The sequence below is a fragment of the Salvelinus fontinalis genome, chromosome 7 (genome assembly GCF_029448725.1).
Source record: "Salvelinus fontinalis isolate EN_2023a chromosome 7, ASM2944872v1, whole genome shotgun sequence".
NCBI classification, from domain to species: domain Eukaryota; kingdom Metazoa; phylum Chordata; class Actinopteri; order Salmoniformes; family Salmonidae; genus Salvelinus; species Salvelinus fontinalis.
This window is the reverse complement of record NC_074671.1, coordinates 29,196,597-29,223,684: the sequence shown is the minus strand read 5'-3', so window position 1 is coordinate 29,223,684 and position 27,088 is coordinate 29,196,597. Positions and strand designations below refer to the sequence as shown.

The 27,088-nt window shown below is 48.5% G+C and overlaps 1 protein-coding gene across 15 annotated transcripts in view; it reads left to right on the top strand.

Annotated features, from left to right (window-relative positions):
* The window catches only part of LOC129859353 (protein scribble homolog), a 107,200-nt gene extending 80,463 nt beyond the window's left edge, over positions 1-26,737 (top strand). For 2 of the 15 annotated variants that reach the window (XM_055929017.1, XM_055929013.1), the window contains 30 exons: positions 1,688-1,777; positions 1,983-2,060; positions 2,171-2,491; positions 4,084-4,164; positions 6,438-6,701; positions 7,233-7,343; positions 7,438-7,614; positions 7,748-7,864; positions 7,984-8,172; positions 8,268-8,387; positions 8,490-8,537; positions 8,884-8,940; positions 9,198-9,278; positions 13,547-13,618; positions 13,776-13,829; positions 14,653-14,718; positions 14,861-15,007; positions 15,722-15,841; positions 16,276-16,332; positions 16,560-16,733; positions 17,270-17,432; positions 18,048-18,264; positions 18,426-18,518; positions 18,702-18,884; positions 19,327-19,473; positions 20,124-20,263; positions 20,498-20,535; positions 21,026-21,100; positions 23,144-23,198; positions 24,484-26,737. In XM_055929017.1, coding sequence (XP_055784992.1) covers positions 1,688-1,777; positions 1,983-2,060; positions 2,171-2,491; positions 4,084-4,164; positions 6,438-6,701; positions 7,233-7,343; positions 7,438-7,614; positions 7,748-7,864; positions 7,984-8,172; positions 8,268-8,387; positions 8,490-8,537; positions 8,884-8,940; positions 9,198-9,278; positions 13,547-13,618; positions 13,776-13,829; positions 14,653-14,718; positions 14,861-15,007; positions 15,722-15,841; positions 16,276-16,332; positions 16,560-16,733; positions 17,270-17,432; positions 18,048-18,264; positions 18,426-18,518; positions 18,702-18,884; positions 19,327-19,473; positions 20,124-20,263; positions 20,498-20,535; positions 21,026-21,100; positions 23,144-23,198; positions 24,484-24,596 — 3,648 coding nt within the window. In that variant the 3' untranslated portion in view covers positions 24,597-26,737. Of the gene's footprint in view, positions 1-1,687; positions 1,778-1,982; positions 2,061-2,170; positions 2,492-4,083; positions 4,165-6,437; positions 6,702-7,232; positions 7,344-7,437; positions 7,615-7,747; positions 7,865-7,983; positions 8,173-8,267; positions 8,388-8,489; positions 8,538-8,883; positions 8,941-9,197; positions 9,279-13,546; positions 13,619-13,775; positions 13,830-14,652; positions 14,719-14,860; positions 15,008-15,721; positions 15,842-16,275; positions 16,333-16,559; positions 16,734-17,269; positions 17,433-18,047; positions 18,265-18,425; positions 18,519-18,701; positions 18,885-19,326; positions 19,474-20,123; positions 20,264-20,497; positions 20,536-21,025; positions 21,101-23,143 lie in introns of all 15 variants that reach the window. The other 13 variants (XM_055929020.1, XR_008760152.1, XM_055929019.1 and 10 more) reach the window with 13 other exon arrangements.
* Positions 26,738-27,088: the final 351 nt, after the last annotated feature.

The window sequence follows — 27,088 nt, the reverse complement described above, 5'->3', positions numbered from 1 at the left end:
GCTCTGATGAATAGCTCAAGAACCACCGAGCAGCTTATCAGTTCTGTTCAGAACTTAACATTCAATAGAGACACCAAGGATATGTGAAACACCTGACACAGTAAATACGATTCTGGTTAAATGTCCATTGTTTGGGATGGATATTTTTATTTTTGTATTATATTAACGTTCGTTTTGAAATGATAGGATGGTGCCATTTGAGTGGTAGCATTACAGGTAACTGCCAAAATAAAGGAAACGCCGACATGCGTGGTGCATTTCCATTCAGGATTTACCCCAGTGTTTTACCCAAAAGTCTCAGACTTTTCTATTTCCATCTATGCGGGCTGGCACCCGTGTCTCTGGGCCATGACTCCAGCACACCTGCTCTCACTTGGGGTCAAAGCCAGACCACTGGTACTTTTCAGCTGGTATTTACGGAACAATGGCTGAATGTGAACTTTAACACCTTCTCACAAAGCAACTGTCTTGATTATGCAGAGGTTCTTGATTCTGCTCTTCACAAGTCCTCACTGTCAGCCCTAGCTATGGAAACAACTCAGTTTCCCCAGTATAACGTAAGTGTATATGCTAGTGTAACACTGGTGCTAGTCAAAGTGTCTCAGTAGGGCGTTGGGCCACCACGAGCCAGAACAGCTTCAATGCACCTTGGCATAGATTCTGGAACGCTATAGGAGGGATGCAACACCATTCTTCCACGAGAGATTCCATTTTGGTGATTTGTCGATGGTGGTATGTACCTCGTAATGGCATAAAAGTATATTTGATCATTCATTTGGTTAAAATGACCTTCAAAGATGTAACACGGTTCATAATGGAGTGATTGTGTGGCTCGGATTTATGGGGGAATCCTTGGTGAGTGACTGCACTTCTGGTGAGGATGCCTGTGGATTGGTTGGCATGTGCGTCATGTGCCCGTGTTTGCATTTTGCAACGGTGACAACGAGTTTGTGAGAGAACGGAGCCTTGTCGTCGTTGACGACCCAACGGAATCACCCTCTGCTGCCCCCCCCACCACCAACGCAGCACTTTCACTCAACTCTCTCTTTCCTCTCTCGCTCCCACTTATCTCTCACCCTCACCCCCCCACTCTGCATGGCTTGCGCGGACAGCATTCACACACCCAGTTCAGACCCATACATGTTATGATTCGTAGTGTCTCGTGTGTGTACCCCCCCCCCCCCCCCCCCCCCACCGTTGTGACTGTTCCATGACATAGTATTGTGTTACATACAGCCCCCTCCTCAAATACACACCTTCGTGCTAGTGTCTGGAACTGTTTTTATGTCAAAAGCAATACGTGTTTGTCCAGTTGTTTCACTGTGTCTTTGGGCTAATGTCAATGCATTGTGATATGATGGGTAATTAGTTTAGTACTACTGTTTAATGATACTGCTTTCTTCCTGCTTCAACGGCAAAATGGCCGCCTTTTGATAAGTTCATGTAGCTACTCTGCAATGTGAGATGCAAGGCAACACGCTCTTGTTTTTTCCCCCCTCATTCAACATACACTTGAGTTGAGTTTAGCCCTGAGACCAGAGTAGCCCCTGTCTTGTCTTGTCTGTCCCTAGTCTGTGTCAATGCCGCAGTCCTCATCCCTCTTGTCCCAGCCTGTCTATCTGACGATAGGGCTGTTGTATGGGGGCGTCTCCACTCAGTGCGCTGACCCGCTCTCCTCCATTTCCAGCACAACCTGACCATTCTACGGCAAACTGGGGGTCTGGGCATCAGCATAGCCGGAGGAAAGGGATCCACACCCTACAAGGGGGATGATGAGGTGAGGGCCGAGGACCGCTGTGGACACTCCTAAATGTACCGATGGGCTGCGTCCCATATTCCCCATTTACTGCTCTACAGGCCCCGGTTCAAAAGTAGTGCACTACATGGGGAACAGGGTACTATTTGGGACGCTTTCCTATTCTGCGGACCTATTGGGCCTTGTGTCTGTGTACTAGAGTCCGTCCGTCTGTCTGTCCCTCCAGGGCATCTTCATCTCCAGGGTGTCTGAGGACGGACCTGCGGCCAGGGCTGGGGTCAAAGTGGGAGACAAACTCCTCGAGGTAAAGTCTGTGCACGCACAATAAGGTGTTGCGTTCATGGTCTACATGAACAGGCCTTTTGACTGTAGAGAGAGCCATGTGAACCATGGTCTCTGCTTCCTCCCTCTCAGGTGAACGGCGTGGCCCTCCAGGGGGCGGAGCACCACACGGCGGTAGAAGCCCTGCGCAGCTCGGGCACCGCCGTCTCCATGAGCGTCATCCGGGAGCACATGGTGGAGCCGGAGAACGCCATCACCACCACGCCGCTGAGGCCCGAGGACGACTACTTCCCCCGGGAGAGACGGGCCAGCGGGCTGCCCTTCTGCATGGAGGCCAGCTCCCCCGCAGGCCCCCGACACAGGCGGTCTGCCTGCCTGGTCCGCAACGACAAGGGCCTGGGCTTCAGCATCGCCGGGGGCAAGGGTTCCACAGCTTACCGCACGGGGGACTTGGTGAGAGAGGCGCGCGTCCTTAGTGTACAGCAGACACAGTCACACACGTACCTGTTGAATGTACAGTAGACACAGTGAGGCACGCCGTAGAGTTTCCATATCTAGGTCGTGTGGTGGAGGAGTATTGGACGCCATTTCATCCCTGATGAATATTTAATTCCTTCGTGGTGAAACACCGTGTGTGGTGTCAGGTTGTCCCACTTCACAAGTCAACGGCACCTTCTAACTGCACTAGCTACAGCATTAGAGGGAGAAGTCTAGTCAGGAGTGGTACGTTTCCTATCTATTTCTGTTTAATGCCCAGTCATAGCCTTCAACCCCTCCAAGGTTTCCATCATTCAGACAGCCACTTTTCCACTCCTGACGTTTTACAGCCGTCGCCAAGGAGACAGATATGAATAGCGAGCCTTGACACCTGATAGGTCCTGTGTAACTGGGATGTGGGTATTTTTTGGGGCCACCGCATTGGCCACGTTCATGGCTACATGTCCTGTGCAATACTGCTCTCAAACAGACCCCCACAGCCCAGGGAGCCCACGGACAGAAACTGAGACGCACGCTCACCGCTGGAGTCTAAGTCATGTTGTGCCTTTTCTGGAATGGATCAAGATGGTCTCTGTTGAGGCGGGCTAGGAGTAGGCCTGCACTGTCTGCACGTGTACATGATGTTTATTATCTATGCATAGTCACTTCACCTACATGTACAAATTACCTCAACTAGCCTGTACCCCCGCACACTGACTCGGTACCGGTGCCCCCTGTATATAGCCTCGTTATTCTTATTGTTTTACTTTTTATTATTACTTTAGTCTACTTGGTAAATATTTTCTTAACTCTGCTTGAACTGCGCTGTTTGTTTAAGGGCTTGTAAGTAAGCATTTCACGGTAAACGCTACACTTGTTGTATTCGGAGCATGTGACAAATAAAGTTTGATTTAATCGTTTGTAAGTCCAAAGAGGAGTTTGGTCATCCTTGCAGCGTGTGGAACTCTCTTCTTCAGGCAAAGGGACTGGAGGGCTCAGGGTCTCCGTGTCACCGTGAGCGGCGGACTCTGTTGTCCATGAGGTGTTACTGGCCTGTAGCCTTAGCCACCTCTGAACTTTAACCTCTGAACTTTATTTACTGCAGTAGGATTGAATTATTACCATTTTTGTTGAGTGCGACCTCTCAATATTTTGTATAGGTTTTCAGCTAAATATTGGATTTGTTTGCGTAGTTGTTGGTAGTGGAGTGTAATAAAAGGCATTATGACGTTCTTGTGCTCACAACCCAACACAATACTTCTGAACAAGCCCAAGCCAACTATTGAGAGCAGCATTAGACTAGTGACCGTGAATATAGGCGTGCAAGGCTATATTTTGTTCTGGCTGTGTGAAGTAGTCGTTATGGGACGTCCCCTGCTGACCCTGTGGTAACCGCCATCCCAGAATAGACTGACTGGCAGTGATGGAGCTAGCATTGTATTGTTGCACCAGTCTCACCCCCTACCCTCCCTGGGTGACCAGGTACACAGCTAGCAGACACGTCACTGTAGGTTAAACCGAAGGGCGTCGCATTATGATCGGTCTCCTGACTCTGTCCGTCTCTTCAGGGGATCTACATCTCCCGAATCGCAGAGGGAGGGGCGGCCCACCGAGACAGCACGCTCCGCGTCGGGGACAGGGTCATCACCGTGAGTACTGCTCCACTCCTCTGTTTTTAGCCCCATGGAGCCGTCCCAAATGGAATCCTATTCCCTGTGTGGTGCACTATTTTTGACCAGGGAATAGAGCCATTTTGGACCTCACCAATGCTTTTCTCTCCTCTCTCTCGCCCCATCCTCCTGTCTTCATTTAAATTCTTTGATTTTTCATGCCAATGTTTTAGTTGAAATGTTAACATACACATTTTAGTCATTTAGCAAGCACTGTTTTCCGGAGTGACTTGCTGCATAGTGAGCGCATTTAGCTATGTTGAAATGAAGGCTGCCTGTTCTTTTTGTAACTGTGACAGATGGTTTTGATCAGGTACTGCCATAGTGAAAGACAACTCTTTCCCACTTCTATTCTTCCGTTTGTTCACTTTTAGTGAAGGGATCATGCAAAACTTACTGCAGCAAAGTATTCCGCATTACACTGTTATGATCCCCAAGTCTAGTCTTGTCTTAAGATGAATTGGATTAGCTTGGGTTCGGCTTGTGTCAACTTCCTGCAAAACACACCAAGCAAGCGCACACCCATTCGACAACCAAGCGCGCACACACCGGTTGCTACTTCCAAAACAAACACAACTATAATGACAACTAACACTTATTCCACTTGAGAGAATTGGGCCTCTGCTTGTCCTGTGCCGCTGCTGCCAGCCCATCTAGGCTGCGTCCCAAATAGCACCCATATTCCCTGTGGGCTCTGGTCAAAAGCAGTGAGCTATATAGGGAATAGGGAACCATTTGGGACGTAGCGGCTGGACAAACATGACCTTAGCTGATATGTATGTGATTGACAGTTGAAGCCAAGGTTCCTGCTGCATGCTGCTTCACTGTGCGCGCCTCTCTTTGGCATCGTAATGGTGTTCTCATTCTGTAGCACGGTCTTGCCAGAGTTGCATGTACCCTCATGCCCATACCTATGACCATGGTCCATTGGCTGCAAAGATAGGGCCTTGATATGATTTTGTACAGGCTCCTCCAGCTTTTTTTTTTTTTTTTTTCTGAACCAATCTCGATTCATTCAATCTCAACATTTGCTAACTTCAGTCACGTTTGTGTGTGGTGCGGTGGCCTCGTCTCCTATGGCTACTCCTGTCTCGTTCTCTGAATCATAACCGTTTCTCTTTCTCTCTCCCAAATCCTCTTTGGCTCCATGAATGATTCTGTTCCTACCTACTCTCTGCTTCTCTCTTACGCTTTCTTTCTTTCTCTCCCACCTCTCTATTTCTCGCGCTCTTGCCACCTCTCTCCCTATCTCTCTCTCTCTCTGCATGGCCACTAATGCACATTGTGTCTCCTTGCCTGTTGGGTGTGGTGGTGGACACACACACACACACACACACACACTCTGGAACGGCTGACGTGGTAACCGCATGTATTACCATAGCAGCAGCCACAGTAAGCATATCAGCCAATGGTAAGAGCCGGTACTGTATGGTCAGTGCTGGCTTCTGTTTGTCACTTGGACCAGAGGACCAATCAGCCACTTTTTCTTCAATCACTCAGGACCTCGTTTATGTAAGTTTACAGACTGCAATCCATCTTCAAATTCCCCCTGCAAAGTAATAGGATAGTTGAGCATTTCTGCAGCTTAAGACCAGGTCTAGGAGCAGTACTGAGATGGAGCTGTATCACTCGGCCTGGCCCTGTAGAGAAGTATTAACGACTCTGCGTGCCGTTGCTGACTCAATCAGCCCATTTGGCCGTCATCATATGATATTGCCCTCAGTGTTTTCAGTGAGCAAGGCAATTGGATAGAATGGACATAACTCAGATTGGCCAAAGTCTTAAATATAGTATATTGCGTTGACAGGACTTTTAGGACTAATTTTTGAGATTGGAATATTGGAAAAGGGTTTCTCCTACTGTAGCTTCCAGGATAATCTCCTCTCTTGCTAGCTTGCCCTCTGCTCCTCCCTCTCTCTCCTCTCTCCGCCTGCCTCCCTTCCTCTGTATGGATGCTGGCTCCTGGTGTCTTCAGTTATCTCTCTCTCTCACAGTCACACATGCACTCAAACACTCAGGCTTGCTTTGGTACGGTACACCTCAATGTACTATATTGAGCGATGATTGAGAGTTATTTTACAGTGATGATTTGCAGCTTTATGGCAACGTGATGTTCTTCTACTCAGTAATGACATGAGTCTGAACACATGGCTGTCCGCCCTCACCGAGCCTCCAGTCCTGAGTGTCACACACTGTGGTTGGTCAGTCAGCCTACTGATTCCCGTCCTCATTGGTTGTGCCGTTGGATTCAGATCAATGGTGTAGACATGACAGAGGCCAGGCATGACCAGGCAGTAGCGCTGCTTACCGGCACCTCCCCCACCATCGCCCTCCTGGTGGAGCGCGACCAGGCCGAGCCGGGCACCGCAGGGGGCTCCCCGGGCCTGTCCCGTGCCCGCGCCCACTCCCCCCCGCCCCCAGAGACCTCCGACTCGCCTGATCAGGAGGAGGGCAACGACGACTCGCCCCACGGGACCCACCTGAGCCGGCCGCTGCAGGACGAGTACCCCATCGAGGTGAGACTGAGGGAGAGAGGGTAGATGGTACAGTGTGGTGAAGGTGGTGGTTAGTTACCATGAAGGACCTTCAGATTTATTCCAGTTTTAATGCCTTCTCATTTGGCCTTTATCTCAACTGCTCTCCAGCTCAAGAGACGATGGTACAAAGACTTAGTCTTAACCTAAGTTGAATACTGTATGCTAGGATGTTTTAGTGGGGCCCAGTGAAATGCTGTATTATTCAGAGTGAATAATGCCAAGAAGTGGGGTCTGTTCCATTGACTAAGAGCTTAGGCCTGTGTCTAGTCTCATTTACAAGTAGGTATGGTAGTTCCATAGATGGTTTGTGGTCTTGTCAAATAGGGGGCTCTCTGGGTTAAGGTACTGAGTTGAAATGTGTATTTGGTATTTGTCTGCTGGAACACTCTGTCTGTGATGTTTTTCTCCAGATACTGTTTTTCTGGTGCCCCTGTCCTAGTCAAAGTCCCTCAAATAAAAATTTATAGACAACATTGTTTACGTTAGTCGCTTCACTTCCTCTCCTGACAGGAAGTGATGTTGGTGAAGGCGGGCGGCCCTCTGGGACTGAGCATCGTGGGAGGCAGCGACCATGCCAGTCATCCGTTCGGCATCAGCGAGCCTGGTGTCTTCATCTCGAAGGTGGCTCGCTCGCTCGCTCTCTCCTCTCATATATATTTTCCCTGCTCCCATGTTTCCTGGTTTGTGTATCTCACCCTCTGTCTGCCTGTGCTAGGTGATCCTGCATGGCTTGGCGTGTCAGAGTGGGCTGCGGGTCGGGGACAGGATACTGGAGGTGAACACCATCGACCTGCGCCACGCCACCCACCAGGAGGCTGTTAAAGCCTTGCTCTCCAACAAACAGGAGATCCGCATGCTGGTGCGCAGAGACCCCTCACCGCCGGGGATGCAGGTGACGTCTCGTAAACACACATGTACACGGAAATAGGCCTACGCACACACACAGGCCTACGCACACACACACACCTTCTGTCCCCTTCTCCACACACACAGTCCCATATCCTGATCTATGTGTCCCTATACAGGAGATAGTGATCCAGAAGCAGACTGGAGAGAAGCTGGGCATCAGCATACGTGGCGGTGCCAAAGGCCACGCTGGCAACCCTTTCGACGCCACCGATGAGGGCATCTTCATATCCAAGGTACCTTTAGGCATTACGTCTTGTCTTTCTCACCGGGTCAACCACTACCCCAATGTAGATGGTTTTCCCATTAGTGGTATTGCCTTATCCCCCCCTCCCCCTTGCATTGCCCGTTGTAGGTGAGCTCCAGTGGTGCAGCGGCCAGAGACGGCCGTCTGCTGGTGGGCATGCGGATCCTGGAGGTGAGCAACCACAGCCTGCTGGGCATGACCCACACGGAGGCCGTGCGCGTTCTCCGCGCCGTGGGAGACACACTGTTCATGCTGGTGTGTGACGGCTTCGACCCAGGCAACGCTGCCGCCATAGAGGTAAGGGAAACTGACATCCATTCCGGGTTGTTAATGACCCTCAGTTGCAGAGTCAGATTCAAAATGGACGCTGTGTTTATTGTGCGTCTTCACAGGCGTCGCCGGGCATCATTGCCAACCCCTTTGCGGCGGGCATCGTGCGTAAGAACAGCATGGAGAGCATCTCCTCTATAGACCGAGACCTGAGTCCTGAGGAGATAGACATCCTACAGAAGGTGAGAATAATATGACGCAGAAATCCAGTGTGAGGTTCTGTGCTCGGGCTACAATGGATGGTGTTAATATGAAACATTTTGACCTAAAAATCTATTTCCTAGGAGGTGGAGGTAGCGCGAGAGACGTCCCAGTGGGAGAGAGAAGAGGTGGTGAGTGAGACTACGTAGCCATGTCCTCCCTCGCATGCTTTTGCTGCTACTGTGGCAAATAAACTGAGCACTTTTCTAATGTGTGTGGATTCTATCCTTTCTCTCCTTTTATCTTCTTTCCTACCCCCCCACTCCCTTTCTCCTACCCCCACAATGTGTCTGGGTCGTCCGTACACCATCTACACTCATCCCACCGCCACTTCATTTCTCCATGTTTGTCTTTTTGCCTATTTCACTTTCCATCCCACCTTCACTCATTTCACCCTCATTCTCTATAATTACACGTGTGTGTGTGTGTGTGGCTGGGTGTCCTCCTCCTCTCCACCTCCCCCTTTTCTCGATGAAGGAGCGCATGCGCTTGGAGCGTGAGGAGGCTACTCGCCTGCTAGAAGAGGAGACAGAGGTGAGACTGATACCCCCTGGGCCTCCGAGTCCTCAGCTCAACCAACCATCTCCCTACCACAAAGGGGACATCTCCAGTCCAGATGAATTTACTATAATATTTGGATTGGAATGTTCTGGAAACTTGTGCTTCAATACATATTTATGTAATGACGAAGTAGCTTTGGTCAGTTACTGAGCGACACATGAGAGTAGTATGACAGGATGTGTCCCCCCCCCCCCCCAGTAGGTCTGACATTCAACCTTCTGTTCCCTCAGAACCTTGGCACTGGACCTCTGAATCTGGACTACCGGACGCTGGCCGCATTGCCCACCACCGCTCTGCAGAAGGTCAACAGGGTAAATTGAAGTTAACAATTTAAGGATTTTACTTGAAAGGTAACGCAAACCCCATTTTGATGATTACGGTGAAATGATGAGGTAACTCTTATATATACCCTGTGATTCCTGACTAAGGCTGTGAAATGCCTGGGTTGAAATGCCTGGACTTGTTTGCTGACTATCTTGGAAATGGCTCCATTGCGACCAGAATAGACCTCCCTGTGGAATCTGCCCTGTTTATCTTCCCGGGAAACTCTGTGACCAGAGGCCAAGCAGGTGCCTCTGGAGGCCAGGGGGAGAATGTTGAAATGCCCCCCCCCCCCCCCCCCCCCCCCAATGTTCACAACTTTGACTCCTGCGTTTCTCGCCAACGTCTTGGGCTTCCTGTCTAGCGTATGCCAGGCCCAAAGAATCGGCAGCATCTACAATGCAACCTAACCATTCCGTTGAATTCTGTGATGTGTTGATGAAGCACTGCATCCCAAAACAGGATCCATTTGTATTGTTAATGGAGACGATTACTGTTGCACTGCAGGTTATGTTGATGCGTCCACCTTGGCATAAAGACATCGCCTAAAGAAGAAAGAAAGCCAGAGACGAATGGAAGAGCGAGTACACAAAGAAAAACTAAAGGCTGCATAGGAATGTACATCATCTGCTGGGATGGAGGGAAATTATGCAGCCAAAATGGTTGGTAGCTGATACAGTAAAAAGCACTGGAGTCTCTGGGTTGATTTGGGGGAGGGGGACAGCTGCCCCCAACACCACCCAGACTCTGCTCGGGGTTATTTTAAACCTGGCTGAGATTGGAGTCGGAGGGGTGCGGGCAAAAGAGGGAGGGAGAGTGTCCCAATGTGGGTTCTCGGTCATTCAGTCAGTGTCCCTGGAAGAGTTTGGTCTGAGTGGAGCTACTGCACCCCTGGTCCCTTCAACCAACAGCCCACAGTGAGTATAGGGACAGTGTCAGACAAGACTGCGGGTTGACTGTGCTCTACTTTCTGTGTCTTTCTCTCTTTATCGTCCTATCTTTCTCATTTCTTGTGCGTTTCCTTCCTTCGTCTATTCAAGTACATTGAGATGCTTTCTGGACCGTCTTTGTGTCAGTTCTGTGTTCCAGCTCCATGTGTGAACGGCAGCCATTTTGCTAACGATGTGAATGACTAAGGATTTATGAGCTGACAAGGTGCTGACTTTGGCCGTCTCAGACCTGTCACTGTTTTAGGGTCTGCATAGATAAATGAATAGGCAAGGCTATAGTTTGTGACAAAATTGCTCTTTTTTCCCCCTTGCTTAGTTTGTAGTAGGGATGGTTATTGTATTTCGAGGTATTTGGGCTAGATATTTTTTTTCTCTTTATGCCACAGTGGTTAGATTAGGAATCTAAGCTCTTGTACTAAGCCATGGGGCTTTTCTGCAAACGCTAAACCTAGATAGATGTATATCTATCTCCTGCAGCTGTTCTTGCATTATGGCTATGCATTACAGTTGGAATGAGGACCACTGGGTTCAATGACCAGAAGATTATTAGTGCTTCTTGGCATTAAAGTATGCGGTAAACAGGATTGTCTCGTAATTAAACTTACTTGACTCCAGCCTTTCCCAGGGCGGCTGGGTAACGTCAGTTGGCATGTTGCCCCCCCCCCCCCCCCCCCCCCCAGCTGTCTTCTACTGTCTTCCGAGCCTGTGCCAAAAGGGTACTTGTTCACATTCCACCCCAGCAGGTGACCCCACTGACCTCCAATACTATAGGCGACATTTTTACCGGCATGTCCGCCAAGACGACACTACAATGTGTCACAATTCAAGACTGCATGTATTCTTAGCAACGCCATTTGGATTGTCATGACGTGTCAAGGCCGTTGTCGTGGAATGCACGGGACAATGTAGTTCTGAAGTAACTAAGCCTCGTCCGACTTTAAGCCATGGCATATTTTGCACATTACATTTTGAGTTGATCGAAACCTGTGTTGCCTGTGGAACACACCCTGTGACGCTACGTTCTGGTTAAATAATATTTATTTTATCCAAGGACCTTATTCACAGTTGTGTGCGGTATTGTATCTAGTCACGCATGAAGGCCGGCATTGTGGTTTGCTTCTGTAATGAACTTTCTGTTGTCCCGTATGGGGAGTGTATTGAGGCCTGATTCGTAATGTAAAGAGTAAATTGGAGCCTAAGTGTCTTCTGTACTGATGGCGTTTGGTTTATTAGAGGCGGTGGCAGGGAAGGCTGCTCCAGTGTTAATGTGAGCGTAACTAGAAGGATAGATAACCCTTTAATGCTTCTGGTATAACGGGAATCAAAAAACGAATCTCCTTCTCCCCAGATGAAATGAACTGTCACATGGGCTGTGCTCCTCCCTTATACACCGAAAGCCCTTCTGCATTAGCGATGTTTTGCGCATGACCTGGACGGTAGGTATTTGAGTGTAAGGCTGAGAATTTTTCCAGATATTCCGTTTGGAAAATTCCCAGAATCAGAAGGGAATAAGCAGGAAATCCGGGATTTCCGGAATACCTGGGGACTTTTGGCAAAGTTACTGAAATTTTGCAGCTGGGTTTTTGGATGCTGACTAGGCTATGGATGTGTCGTAAGGCTTGTTTTCTGAGCATGGTGGTAGCACTATGTGCTGGTAGCACTAAGTGCTGGTCACACATGAGTTTTGTGTTTTGATGACTGGTATCTGGCCTGCCAGAGTGTCAAGTGGGTCTAACTCTGAGATTAGCTGCGTGTCTATTTTAGCGTTTTACACAACACTGCTCCCCATATGTGTTATCCCATCTGTCGCCACTTCCTTTTCCTCCAGTCTTTATCTAATTTCTTAACACATGGAGATCAGTCTCCGTCTCTTGTTATCTAGCTTGGACTTTACCTTCTCTGTATTTCCCTCTCGTCTTTATATATCGGTCTTTTTCTCTTCCTCAGTTCTCTCTCTCCCTCCCCCTTTCTGTGTTTTATCGGCATCCCTCTGTTCTGATTTCCGTTTTCCTATGCCTTTATCCCTCTCTCTCTCTCTCTCTCTCTCTCTCTCTCTCTCTCTCTCCCTGGCTCCTCCTCAGTTCGCTCCCTCTGTCTGTGTGACTGCCTTCATGGAGGCCCCCCTGCAGACCCAATGTCCTGGCCCCTTAGAGCCCCTGGGCTTTGGCCTGGGGCAGCCCTCCACCTCCCTCTACCACGTGGACCCCCATGCTCTGCCTCAGTCCTGCCCCACTATGATCACAGAGGCCGAGCCCCTCTACATGTCACAGCACTCTCCGAGTCCCTCCATCACCTCCTTCAATCAAGAAGTAGCTAGACAGGAAGCCCCGCCTACCGGTGAAGAGGAGGAAATTCTGGTGGACTCCCAGCCAATCAACTTCAGTGAGAACCCCTTCCTGGTGGCCAATCGCAAGGGAAAGGGCCGCCCCCCCTCGGAGCGTATCCTATCAGGGCCTCCCATGGGCTACGGGAGCGGCGGCAAGTTGCAGCCCTGGTTGTTCAGCAAGGCAAGCGGCCGGCCTGCATGTGTGGGTTCTAGCCAGCATGGTGTGTGGCACAGTGAGTGGGATGGTGTAGGAGTAGCACTTCCCTTTGTCTCTGCGCACCAATATAAATGTTTCAGCTCAGAGTTTATGAGAGAGATGTGTTTTTGAGTTTTCCATTGTAACTTAACCATTAGGGTAATAAACTGATCTGACTTATTTTCGTGGCGTTTCTCCCTGTAGTCAAGGATACACGCTTGCTATTGTATGACCTCATCATTGCTAATCACCAACCAGCCAAGATGACTTGAATGACGGAGATGTGTAAAGTCACCTGTTTTGATGGATGTCTCCTTCACTAACCCATTGAAAATAACCATGAGCAATGTGACTGTTGGAATTGAGATGGAGAAATGTCCTGCTATGAATGAGTGTGGGAGTGCACAGGGCAGCAGGGACTCTGCAGTGGAACGTTCCCGCTAGAAGTCCTGGACTGGTAGGAATGTCCACTCAACAGCTGTGAGGAGGGACTCGAGCCTCGATCCTAAACATCTCAAGTATGAGTTTGAAAGGAACGGTAACCATGGTACAGTAGAGACACATGCTAAAGTGCACGGTGTCCAGCGGTAGCTGCTTGTTGACTGATATAAGAAGTGTATGTGGTCAAGGACATGTCTGCTAGCACCAATAGGGTTGCAGAAATCTGGTGGCTTTCCCAGAAGTCCCACTGTTGTCCAGAAATCCGGGTCTTAAGTGTTCCACAATAAGCAGGAAAGTAAAGTAGGTAACAGCTGCTAAAAATCTGTCTCTCTGTGTGTTGTCTAGGCATCCTCCACTGAGCCCCACAGGACAGACAGTCCCATTAGAGATGCCCCCTACTCACCTAGCACACAACCGGTAAGTCCACCCCACCCCCAACAAATCCTCTCATTGACACCTCCGCTTTCATAGCACCTATTTATGTTATCTTTTTCCATGTCACTTCAGAGAACAGGGTAGATAGCATTGAGGTACCCTACCTGCTGGTTCACCCTCTTCCTCCTTCCCTCCCTAGCCCAGTGCTCATTCCTCCACCAGCTCCCTGTGTGCAGGCAGGGAGACCCGTTTCGTAAGTGGTCTGCTCTGGCCTGGCTTTGTCCGCTCAGCTTCCATAGACTACTATCAGTAGAGCCTGATCCTTTGCCATTGTGTCAGCTGTTTTTAATGAGCCGTACTACAGCAGAGCTAAACTAGAAGTGTGACTGCTGAGCTTGCCATAGCCACTTATTACTGATGCTTTCTCTGCTTCATGCAGTATTTGACTGGTTGAAACCCCAAATGGTGCCCTATTGCCTTTTTATAGTGCACTGCTTTTTACCAGGGCCCATAGGGAATAGGGTGCAGTTTGGGATGCGCACTCCGTTTTTGGAGACAGATTCTCTCTCTGTTAAGGACCCTACCCGAAACCTGTGCCTTTTTTAGTTCTAGCTTGGCTGGAATTTGTAAGGAACCCTGAGCTTTGCAGTGAAAACGATGTTGAAATATGTTTACCAAGTATTGGAATGTGTTCTGAGCTACTGCAGGTTATTCAGTTTCAGAACAGATGTGTTCCAGAATTCAGAGCTAGCGTTAATTTTCCATCGTCAGGGTAGTAGTGGCGAAAGCGTTTCCATTCTGCGTGTATGTTTGTGTGAGAACCGTGTTTTTCGCCTGTACAGACCATGCCTGCATCTTGAAAGCGCCGGGGTGAAATATCCTCTAAGTAAAGATCTAGGATCAGCTTCCCCTTCCCCAATCCTAACCTGAATCATTATTGGAGAAAATGCCAAACTGACCCACGATCAGCATCTAGGGGCAACTTCACCCTATGTTGAAATGCTAACATCGGGGTGTGTGACTTGTCATGTAAGCCATCGTGTCAGCTCCATGCATTCTGCTGTGTTTTCTTTCAGGCAAGCATTCATTTCCCCCCCACTGCACTGCCTGCCAAGAATAACTCGCCATTGAGTCCCTATGAGGTATTGACCTTCAATCTAGCACGTATGGGGGCAAGATCTGTGCTCTCATTGTCTTTCATTGACAGTATGCATTCCTAGACCTTTCTCACTGTTGAGACTATATTGAAGTTGTGAACATCTTTGTTGTGGTTTTCCCTTCCAGACGAGGCCGGGTTCCATCCAGCCACTCTCCCGTGGTGGCGGGCGGCCAAGCACCTCGCCAGGCACTCCGGACGGGCACAGCAGAGACGGGCACAGCAGTCCCAACCCCTTCCAGCATGGCCCCTCCCCCATCAACTCCCAGACCTCTGTAAGACCCCTCACCACCACGTAGGGTGAGGGTGAGAGCCCCCCCCACCCCTGTTCTGCCGTCTCAAAAACCGGTGCCTCACTGACTCACAGCAGTGTCACGAATGCTAATCGCCAAACAGTTCTAAAACATGATTTCATACCATTTCGGAAGCTACTTACCAAAGAGTTTGAACTGGGTCCCTGTCCCTGCATTCATTCGCACACAGAAACTCACAGTAATAGCGCTGTTGTTGAAGACGAGCTCTGTGAAAGTGTGCCATGCAATCTCAGCCTAACTCGCTGCGACTGTAGCCAGAGCCAACCAATTGCACACACGGGAGTTCTGGAATGTTTGTTTCATTCCATCTGGTGATTGGGCTAACCCCACGGCATCAGCCCTCAGTTATAAGTCAGCTATGGGTTGAATCTCAACCATCGCCCAGTTTCCTGTATATAAGGTTATTATTGCAGCCGAGTTGTGCACATTACCTGAGTGCCATAGCTTCAACAAGGCAGGCACATCCTCATCCGCCCAGCCCTACTGTCTGTCTCTCGAAACATCCCCCTCATGTCATGGTCTGTCTCCCACCTACCTGTTCTCCCACTTTCTTCTTCAGCTTGGCTGTTTTATCTCATAGTCCCTCTCCTTGTCTTGGTCTGTCTCCTCCTCCTTCCCTATGGCTCCTCCCACTTCATGGACCTCCCTCTCTTGCCTCCTGACCCCCTCCCCCAGCTGCAGCTTCGTGCCCCCTCCCCTGACACGATCGATGAGTTCTCCCTGAACCCCAAGCAGGCATACAAGGCGTTTGCCGCCGTGCCTCACTCGCTGGCCATGCTGGAGCCGCCGCTGCAGGTAGGCAGGTTGCCCCGCCCATGCACCCCCTGGGTCCCAACAAGCATGCTGTGGTGGTCGTCTTCACCGTTTGGTTGTGCACCCCCCCCCCGACTAGAGCAGGTCCCCCACCCCCCTCGTTTGGGCCTGTAACTGTGGTCCGTACTGTGTTGAAATGCAGTCGTTTGTGGTCATTAGTTTTGTACTGTACACAGCAGCAGCTCTGTCGTCCCGGTGCTGCTGTTCACGATTCACCCTCTGAAAACAATCGTTCCGTCATCAGCCGCCTGTGGCTCCTGTGCTGAGAAGTCCCATCCATTTTAAATCTCATCTCAACCATCCTCATCACCTTGCCTGCTTTGTGTCCATACGTTTGTGCCTCTTCACTGTGTGATGACTGGGCCGTTCCAATGGCTGCTTCCCTCTTACACACTCTCTTCTGCGTCCACCAACAGGACCTGTATGGCCAGAGGAACAACGTCCACTCCAACCTGCCTTCTCCTTCTCCAGAGGTGAGCCTTTGTACCACATTACAATACATGTTGTAGGTACAGCGTTAATGACCATCAGTGTGTTTTTGTGTTGTCTGTGTGATGTCGAATGAGTTCAAATGGCAACACAGGTCAGAATGTGTTCCAAGAAGTGCAGATAAAAACCTGTATTAAAGTGACATTGGCGGTTAGTCATGTCCCATTGGGCTGACACTCTGGTCACGTGACGACTTCTGTGGCTCTTTCAGCCTGAGCTGAACAACGAGGTGTTTGAGGATAAGGTAGAGGGGGACGGAGGACTAGGTGCAGGTCTTGCAGCCCCCGTCTCTCCCCGACCCTCCCTCTCCTCTGACCGTCGGGACTATATGAGTCTGGCAGCAGTGCCACGCCTCTCCAGAGCCTCAATGGACATGGTTGTAAAGGTACCCCCCCACCCCCCGCCGTGGGTACCCGTAATCGGGCTCAGATCAGGCTGCGGTCCCCTTCGCTTTGATGGTGATGGCAGAGTCTATATCACTGTTACTTACATAGAGAAGGGGCGCCGGTGCTACATTTAGTGTCAGAGGTAGGATCCTGTCAATCAATCATCCTTCTCAGAATGAATTGTAGCTAGTGGTGTTGGGTTGTGATTCAACTGCCTAATTTATCTTTTTCCCACCTACTGCTTGACAATCAGTGAATGCTGTGCTGAATATACTGTAAAAACCTCATCTTCAAAACGGATTATTCTCAGTTCAAAATGGTGAAATGTTGGTTTATCTCAAATCTGCATGTTTGGAAATAATTTCTGTGGGATCTTGCATGTGTTCACGTTTAGCACTTCGTTCTGCACGTCAAACCCTGAATGATGTCTTCTTTGGTCACCGTGGCCATTCCAGAGGGCGGTGTGGGTCACGTTGATGACTGTTGCTCTGCCTCCATCCTAACCCTCCTATCCTGATGGTCCCCTCCCCCATAGACTCCATCTCCTGGGGGCAGAGACAGCCCAGAGCAGCGCTCCTTCAGGGACAGACAGAAGTACTTTGAGATCGACATGAAGCAGCAGACGCCTGACAGCAAGCCCAAAGGCCGCGTGTCCCTGGTGGGAGCAGATGACCTGAAGAAGATGAGGGAGGAGGAAGGTTTGTCAGCCAGCCAAATCATACCCTTCACCCACTTCTAGGGGCGGCAGGTAGCCTAGTGGTTAGAGCGTTGGGCCAGTAACCGGAAGGTTGCTAGATCGAAACCCCGAGCTGACAAGGTAAAAATCTGTCGTTCTGCCCCTGAACAAGGCAGTTGTCCTAAGCCGCCATTGTAAATAAGAATTTGTTCTTAATAGACTTGCCTAGTTATATTGAGAATAAAAAAATATATAATAATTGTTTCCAGAAATCCTGTTTGGAGGATACTTAATTAGTTGCTTATTCCTTCATGATTCCGGGAATTTATGATTTTTGGGGGGATTTTTGGAAAACCTGGGAATTTGGGGAAAGTTGCTCTAATGTACTCTAATTTTGGTCAGATGGACCAGTGTTTCCCCAAAACCAGTCCTTGAGTACAACATTTATGTTGCACCTGATAAGTCCACTTGTTTCAACTCAAGGGATTGATGATAAGTTGAATCAGGTGTGCTTGTTCAGGGCTACAACAAACAATGTGTCCTGTTGGGGGGTACTGGAAGACTGGTGTTGGGGAAACACTGAGGTTTTAATGAATCTCATCCTAATGGAACTCATTCTGCACCACCACCAAACCAGAGAGGAGATTCGAGCAGCGGGCGCGGGAGTACCTGATGGATGACGATGATGAGGAGGAGGACGACCTGGTGAAGCAGATGGGAGTGTTGAAGGCCACGGGCAAGGTGTTGCTGGACGGGGTGGAGTACAAGGTGGAGCCTGTGGCCACGCCCCCCAGGCACTATAACACGCCCCCCAGCTACAGTGCCACGCCCCCTAGCTACTGTGGCAGCTCAGGGTAAAGCCTATTCTCTTGTTAGGAAATTAACTTTAAATTAAGATGAATTGATTGCTCATTATAATTATCAGATGTTTGTTTGGAGTAATGGAAGATATGTGGAGTTTTTTTATTTTAAATTCAGCGTATTAATCTTCCCTTATTTATGGTTGTGCCAATAGGCCCTCGTCAGTGGATGGTAAAGGAGACTCCCAGAGGAATTCCTTAGAGGAGAGCTTCAGGTTAGATCAGCAGCGGCCCAACTCCATGACTGGGTAAGGACAACCTAACACTTCCTGGATTTTAAGCCATATCCGTGCCTGTGTTGATTATCAGCATCATAGTCTCTGCAGTGGGACGCGTCTCCTGAACTTGTGTGACTCTACCGAGTCTCCTGAAGTGTGTGTGTGTGTGTGAGCAGTGTGTTTTGACATTGTGTTTTCCTCCCTCTCCTCCAGTCTGATCCCAGTGTACCCTGGAGAGTCGGGGGCTCCCATCCGGACGGCCAAGGCAGAGCGGAGGCAACAGGAGCGGCTGAGGATGCAGAGTCCAGAGCTGGCCCCGGCCGGAGACAAGGACCTGTCCCCCGCCGAGAAACGGGCTCTGGAGGCCGAGAAGAGAGCCATGTGGAGGGCAGCAAGGTACACACACACGCTTACACAATCACACACGTCACACACACTCACAAAAGGACATTTTGAATATGTGTGAACAAAAAAGGACATAAGTACTGAGCCAAGTAGAAAACATCAGGGGCCAATATTCCTATTTTCCTTCCCAAGCTCTTTTTCTGTGTTTCTACTGTCTTTGCTTTTGTCAAATGTGTTTCTTCTCATTTTTTCCTCATGGAATTGTCAGAGATTCTATCTACTTCTGATTTCCTCCCCCTCACTGTTTTCGTCTCTGCTAGACTGGTCTCATTGGTTTTCCCCTGACACACACTCTCCTATTCGTTTCAATGTTTTACCTCCCATCTCTGCTTTTTTTCCTCTCTCTGTGTCCCCTATCCGCCTGTCCCTCTGTGTGTATTCCTGTCCTCCTCCCCCTCTCCCTGTCCCCCCCTCCTCCTCGTTGCGGGAGCAGGCCCTATGGCCTAGAGGAGGATGTTAGGCAGTATGAGCAGGACCTGGCTAAGAGGCTCTACCAGTCGCGAGTGAGGGCGTCTCAGGGCACCGTGCCGCCCCCTCAGCCCCAAAACGCTGCCGCTTCCTCCGCTGCCTCCCAGCTCAGGTCTGCTCACCTCACCCACTGGCCCAGGCCCACACACCAATGTGGGGGTTGTGCTGCTGTGGGGTGCCATGGTTTGGGGGGGGGGGGGGGGGTTGAGTTTTAGGGGTCTAACTGTGCTTTTCACCGACTGCTTTTGACGTCACCGCTTCTGCACGTCCTGGCTGGCTGCGTCCATTCGCTCAGTCGCTAGCTTTGTCTCTTACTTTGTTTACGTTCTACGTTCTCAATCTCTCTCTCTTTCTTTCCCTCGCTCGTCTCTTGGTTTTAATCCATCTTTTGTCGTACTAACAGTGTGGCTGCAGCAGTCTGTGAGCTGGGGGCCTGTCTAGGTAGTCTTTCTCCTGGATGCTGTCTGTCATGCTAGTCTTGATACTGTAATCTTATTAACGAGCATTTCTGGGTTGAGTGAGCCACAGCCGGCCAGGACAAGGAGCACCCAACAGCTGCTGTTGTCTGATTGTCCTCCCCACTCCATTAGAGCACCGTGCCTTAGTATCCTCTCGCTCTCCCTCACTTCTGGCTCTCTTACTTCTATCGCTCTTTTCTCTTTCACTTCTCTCTCTCTCCCCTCTTCTCATTCATTCTCTCACTTTCTCTCCCTCTCGCCTGTCCATCTCTCTATCTGATGGGGTCCTCTCTCTCTCCAACAGGATGAAGTCTCTGGAGCAGGATGCTCTGAAGGCTCAGATGGTCATCGCTAAGTCTCGGGAGGGAAAGAAGCGTGGCACACTAGACCAGCTGGCCGAGTCACCCTCGCCCGCCCCCACGCCATCCCCCACCCCTCTGGAAGGTACGTCAGTGGCTGTCTCATGTATTGTCACACAGCTCAGCCCCTACATGAATTCACTCTCACTCAATGTCTGTATCCCAAATGGCACCCTACTTTTGACCAGAGTCTTATGGTTTGCTATATAGGGAATAGGGTGCCGTTTGGGACACTCGCTCACTCAATACCGTGCCTCAATCATCGACTGGATTCAGACTAATAGTGTCCTAACCCACCTCGTTTTTCTGTCTTGTACAGATTTCAGTCCCAGAGGAGTGACGTCACCAGGCAGACTGGTAAGGATCGAGTTATCTCCTGCTTTTTTGTTTTCGTAGAGATGTCTCTACTGACCTATTTCAATCTAGGGTCTTGTTGCTTGGACAACCAGAGCTCATTTTAACTGAGAATAACAATGTAACAGTCTAACTTTTGCCTTCCTTATCTTTTAAGTAGCTGTTCCGGTGAGAGATGTTCCACCATCAAAAGTGTGTTTATTTGTAGACAGAAAAGTTATTGTTAATGGGCTTTAAGGCGCATTGACATTTTTCTCCACCATTATACACAATCATCACTACAGCCAATCAAATGCCAGGATCATCACCACAGCCAATCACATCCCTCTCCCTCCATAAGCCACACTGGACTGTAGTATGAGTCATCCATCCACCTCCTGCTGCCTCCTCTCTCTTCTTCACTTTCCCTCTTCCCTTTTACCCATCCCTGTCCCTCCTTCACTCTCTCCCTCTTTCCTGACCTCTTCCTCATTCCTTTCTGCTGTCCTTCTAGTCCCTGTCGGAAAAGAAGTTTGACTACCGACAGTTTGCTGCCATTCCTTCTTCCAAACCCGTATACGACATCCAGGTATTGCCTGCATGCTGAGCTCCCAGGCCCCAGCCCTCCCCTTGGCTTTCCCTGCTGCCTCTGCCCCAGTCCCCCTTTTCTCCCCTCTAGTCCTCCAGTAATCAGACCTTACAAGGCTGGTGGTGCCACTGCTTCTACAGCGGCCGCCATTTTGGCTCTCCACCTGATTAGATTTTTCCTTCTGCTCTGCTGCTCCATTTGGGGCATGTGGCTTGCTAGTTGTTACCTCTGATTTAGTTGATAAATAGATCTTGGAAAAATCATGCTAATACACTAATACATCAGTAAGCTACTGACCATGTAATGAAATCAGGCCCTGGGTTTCCTATCAGGATGACCTCTCACCTCCACTTAAAGCTTTCCCTCATCCCTGTTCTCCCACTCACCATCCAACACTCACCAACCAATCCCTTTACCCAACTAACCAACCAGCTTTCACCCAGCAACATCAACACTCACCAACCAGTGATTTTAGCCCCACTATACAGCCACCAATCAGAAACTGCCCAGATACTGCATCTCTCCCTCCTTCTCAGCCACTCTCGCTCTCCCTCTCTCCATGGCTGAGGCTGAGCCCTCTCTGTCCTGGTTCCTACTTACGTCTCCCAGTACCAGGTAGACCTAACAACACAGCATCCTCCATTTGGGATCTTCTGTCATGCTCTTGACTCCTGGTGCATACAATTTTCCAGTCTGTCACTTAACCTAACCAGCATATTGGCGATGGGAACATCCTAGGCTAAACAGAATGTCTCCCTAAGCTTGGATCTCAGCCTGCATGGGGAAGAGTCTACAGGGGAAGCAGGGGGTTCCATTGGGCCCAGGGAGACTTGTTTCTCAGTTGTTGTGGTGGGTTCTGGTCCAGTATTTTGTAGTTGTCTGTACTGCTATCAGTCTTTTATTTCCTGAGTTGGGGGGGGGGGGGGGGCTATGGCATCTTCTGGAATGTTATTTTGTATGGTATCTGTGGATTAAATGTTTTATCAATCAGTCTTCCACACTGAAAGGCCACCAAATATTCCTCCGCTGCTCCCGTTGTAATTTGGCCTTAGCGTTCTATATTTAACATTCTGTTCTTAACTAATGAAAACCAAATGAAATGTGTCACCCGACGGGTAAACAACAGTGAAATCCTTACTTACGGGTCCTTTTCCAACAATGCAGAGAGGAGAGAAAAAATATTACATAGAAATAATGACACGAGGAATAACTAGTAAAAATAACATGGCTATATACTCAAATAGTTCCACCATTTAATCATTTGATGTTCTTGAAGCTAGCTTTCCTAGTCTTGATGTGCCTCGTGACCGAAATCCAGTAGAACTAAAGAGGCCAATAGGCTGCACTGATACTGATATGCTGCCCACTAACTCAGGGGGACACTGGAATGTGCAGAACCTCTCTGGAATATGGTTACTGAGCTGCTATTTGGTGGGCTTTAACAATGTGTGTTGACCTCGGTGTACGTGTGCACCCTGTATGGCTGCGTTCTGATTCTCCACCCTTGTCCCAAAGAGTGCACCTTCACATTCCCTATGATGGAATTAAAGATTAAATAAGGGAGTGTGGAAGTGCTGAAGTGTTGAGACTCGGGACGCATGTAGGAGTGTGGAATTCACACCAAGATGGGCTACTGTGTGTGCTTAGTCCAGATACCTGTGTAGTGGGCTGGGCTGTGACTTTCTCTGCTGCATTGGTGACTGTGGTTCTGCTCAGTGTCTTGTAATGGTTCCTTGCCTGTGAACAGCTGCTCTCTGTGCTGTACCTGGGTGATGGAACAACCCCCTGAACTGATGGACTAACACAACCGTACCTTTTTAACTTCCTGATTCCTAACATCAGCCTGACCAGACTGCGGTGGCTGTGGGCAGGTGGAACCTACCTACCTTCTCCCCCCCCTTGCTGCTAAAGTGACTGCCTGGGTCAAGACCCACCCACTGCCAGTCCCCTAACCCAACTTGGTGAAGGTGTTCCTGGGATAAAAGGTGGCCACATTCCCTGGTCTTCATCCACTCACACTCTCTCTGTGTCCTTCTCTTGCAGTCCCCTGACATGGTCGACGACTTTCAGTTCATTGACGACGGCTCCAGTAACCCCGGTGAGTGTCAGTTGGTCAGGGTCTACAAAACCTCTTGATAACCACAGCATGTCAGGTCCAGCATCTCTGTTGGTAAATAGGGTACTTTAATTAGGATTAAGCCCAAGAGCTGCAAAATTCCATTAACTTTCCCTAAATGGCCAGGTTTACCAGAAATCCTGTTGGAGGATTCCCAGATTTCCTGGGGAAATGACCAGAATTTTGCAGCCCTAGCCCATATAATGTACAGTATGTTATCCTGATCACTTTTATCCCTTTGATTCAGGTGACTTCCAGGGATAAGAAACTCCTATTGGTAGGATTCACACACTGCGTGTTTCAGTATGTGTGTGTGTGTGTGTGAGCACTTTAGCCTGAGTTTGTGTGGACTGCTGTGCGTTAATGTGTCGTGTAGTAGGACCATTCGCTCTCTTGCTCGTGTGTGGCAGGGAATGGTTTTGTCCTGATATTGCTGTAGCCTTTGTAATAGTGTCTGTCGTTGTGGAGGCTACAACCGCATCAGGGCATGGGATGTTTTCCAATGTTGGGAGGGGGTTTGCTTTACCATTTGATGGCTTCTCCCGCTTACCCATTCCTCAGGTATCAACCAGCTACTGTAGCTAGGTCCTTCAAAACATGCTTCAGTACTGTACATATTGTTTGGTGTGTTAAACTCACAGTACTGCTGATCCAGATCCTGCATGAACTCAAATTTACTAAACCAAAGACTTAAAGGTGAAGTTGAGTATTTTGCAGCTTCATTTTAGATGGTTCCTCACCTTGAAAGTAGTCTATGGGCCAAGATAAACTAATCCATGGTTCCGTATTCTTTAAAAAGCCTACTACAAACTTAAGCAGACTTTAGCCACTGCTAGCTACTTTCAGGGTGAGGAACCGTCTAACATTAAGTTGGTAAAATACTACACTTCTCCTTCAAGACATTGAGCGTCCAATTATTTCTAATACATTTTCCTTCATTCAACTTTTTTGCTATTTCTACTTCCAAATGGGACTGTTTGGTTTGCAGCTGCTGGTGTTGTTGGGATAAGGTTACTGTGTCTGTTCAGGACCAAGCCTCTCCTTTCCCCCCACTCAGCCCCCTGCCTATTAGGAACTGTATCGCTGGTGTTGCTGGGCAGACTAGCCACGCTTTCTCTCCCTCTCCTCTCTCTCAAAGCAGAGCTTGCTCTTACTGGCCACAGCTCTGGCATTGGGGGAAACTGTTGTCTGTATGATTCACTGAAAGGTGAACCTAGATTTAGTCTCCCGTGTGTTATGTTGATATTGGTTTCTCTGTGCCCGCCAGTGCCCGCTGAGGTGCCCACTGCCACCTCAACGCTGGAGGAGATGGCCCTCTACAGAAACAAGCGCAAGCTGAGGCAGGGCCGCCGCAGCCTGGAGACCGCCGTGCCCACATAACACCTCACACACACCTACCGCAGGAGACTCGGGTGTGATACACACACACACACACACACACAGAGGTGGCGCTGGGTCACTATACACTACACACACACACACACACACACACACACACACACACACACACACACACACACACACACACAAGTTTGGGAGATGCGTCCCATGTAACCACTGCAGAGACTATGATGCTGATAATCAACAAACACACATACCATGTCATGTCCTGCGTGCCAGTCTTGCCTTGACAGTCTGAGGATGAGTTGGCATGAACACAAGGCCCAACGTTCCCGATACCAGGGAGGAGGAGGGCCTGTGAGGCTAGCATTACTTTTCAGTTTTCCTTTTTATTTGGGTTATTTTTCTTCAGTTTGCGTTTTAGAAGCTGAATTATATTAACAGGCGACTTATGTTTTTATTTTTGCGCCTCTGGTTTTTTGCAGTTTTAAAATAAAAATGTGTTCTGGAAGAGCAATGGGGGGGGGGGGAAATGAAATGTGTACCTGTAATACTAACTTTTCAGATGCTATTTTGGAGGTTTTCAGTGAATAGATTGTGAAATGTCAGGGTTTTTAGCGGGCTTTAGGGAAGGGGAGTGTATATATTGTAGGAGGTGGGAACATACTGCTACCTTCACTGCCACGTGTGCAATGCATTTTAAACACTACGTACATATCTCGATTGCACTGCCGCACTGCTTAGAAAACATTTTAATCTTTTTAAATAATTTATTTTGCTTGTGTTTTATTACTCTAATCTAAACCCTCCCCTGTAATACATTGTTGTTAATCCCTGTACAACCAAACAATGGTGCGGTGCATAGCTTTTTATTTATCCCTAATGACATCAAAGCATATGATATCATATTCATATTATTCATAATAATCTTATGAGGCAACCGCCATTCTTTTTTCCACTTTTTTTTTTTTCATCCTCAACTCGCTTTTTTGGGGGGGACAATGAATACATTTGTTTTCACTTTGTTGCTGCACCGGCCTAAACCAGGTTCTGACTGATGAAACGTCCCTAATGTAGCATGGTACATGTACAGGCTGTCACATACTCTTGTAGGGAAACTGATCTCAGTACAGTTTGTGATATCAGTGGACCAGAGTAAAGGAGCTCCAACTGTCCTAGACCAGGTTTATGAGAGTTTGTCAGAATCCCATTCTAGAGAATGTAACTACACTGGAGAGACCAGCAGACATGCATATATTGACAGAAATCTGATGAGCCTCTAGTCCTAATTCAAAATGGCTGTCAATTTGTGAACATAAACTCAGTTTCAGCTTCATCTCCATTGACATTATACGGTACTTTCCCAGCCCTTTTTGGGAACATAATTTGTCAATGTGAATCTCACTCATATCTTTCATATCTGGATGGTATTCCAGATTTGGCAGGTGAAGGTAGCAGGTGTTTGCTTATTTTTGTATCTGTCTTTGGTTAATTTAAATCTGACGCCACTGAAAATCCTTTATCATTGTGTGAATAATGTACAAAATACTAAAAGGAAAGCAAAACTTAACGGTCGGAACTGAGCCAGTCTACTAAGCCACGACCAAGCAAGTGTCTGGACTGGGGAGCTCTCTCTCTCTCTTGCTCGCTCTCTCACTCTTGCTCTCTTTCTCTCGCTCTCTCTGCATGTATATTGGCTTTACTGTGAGAACCTGTAGAGGCAGAAAACATTTTGTTAATCCCTCTTGAAATCTCATTCGACCATCATTCTCAATCTGTCTTTCCTCTGCTTTACCTGCTGCTGTCAGTGGATGTTATCTGATTGCAGCATTGTTGGAGAAGTGCATTTTAATCATAGCTTTCTGTGTAGCTCTCCCTGACTGAAATTCAGTTAGGTTGATAACATTTGCAATTGGCTGATTTTCTTAGTAGGTAAAACTTTCCAGACAATGGGATTCACTACATTTTTAAGGCAGAACTGTTTGATCTTTTTTTGGTTACTCTCTTCTTGAATTCTCTTGGGGCTGTTGTTTTTCCAAATGGGTCAGAGGAGAAGGGCAGAAGTGCTGGGGTCAAGAGTTAGAGCTCATCCAAGACTGTAACTAGTGAATTTGTACAACCAAAGAAGTCTATTTTGTCGTTCAGGAACAATAAAATTTACTTTTCATTTAACAAGCTGATTCATTGCATTGTGTCTTTGTATTCTAGAATCTAGATTCATATGTTTGTAATCTGTCCAAATTGATGAGGAATCCGACACAACCTGCAGTGAACCTATTTCTCACGCAGTCAAGGGGTTCGTTTAAATCCATAGCGATTGACATTTAAAGGCAATGTTACCGTGTTCGCAGAGTCTGCATTCACCGTAAACGCTACATATGGTCGGCTCAATTGGAAATTACCTTTTCAGCCTGTGGTGCCTGGCTTTAACACATTTTTGCATTACGTTTTTGGTATTTGTCGATTTAATATTAGTGTTTTCCAAAAGTTTACATATGTCAACTTGATAAATGCATATTTTCTTTTGTTTT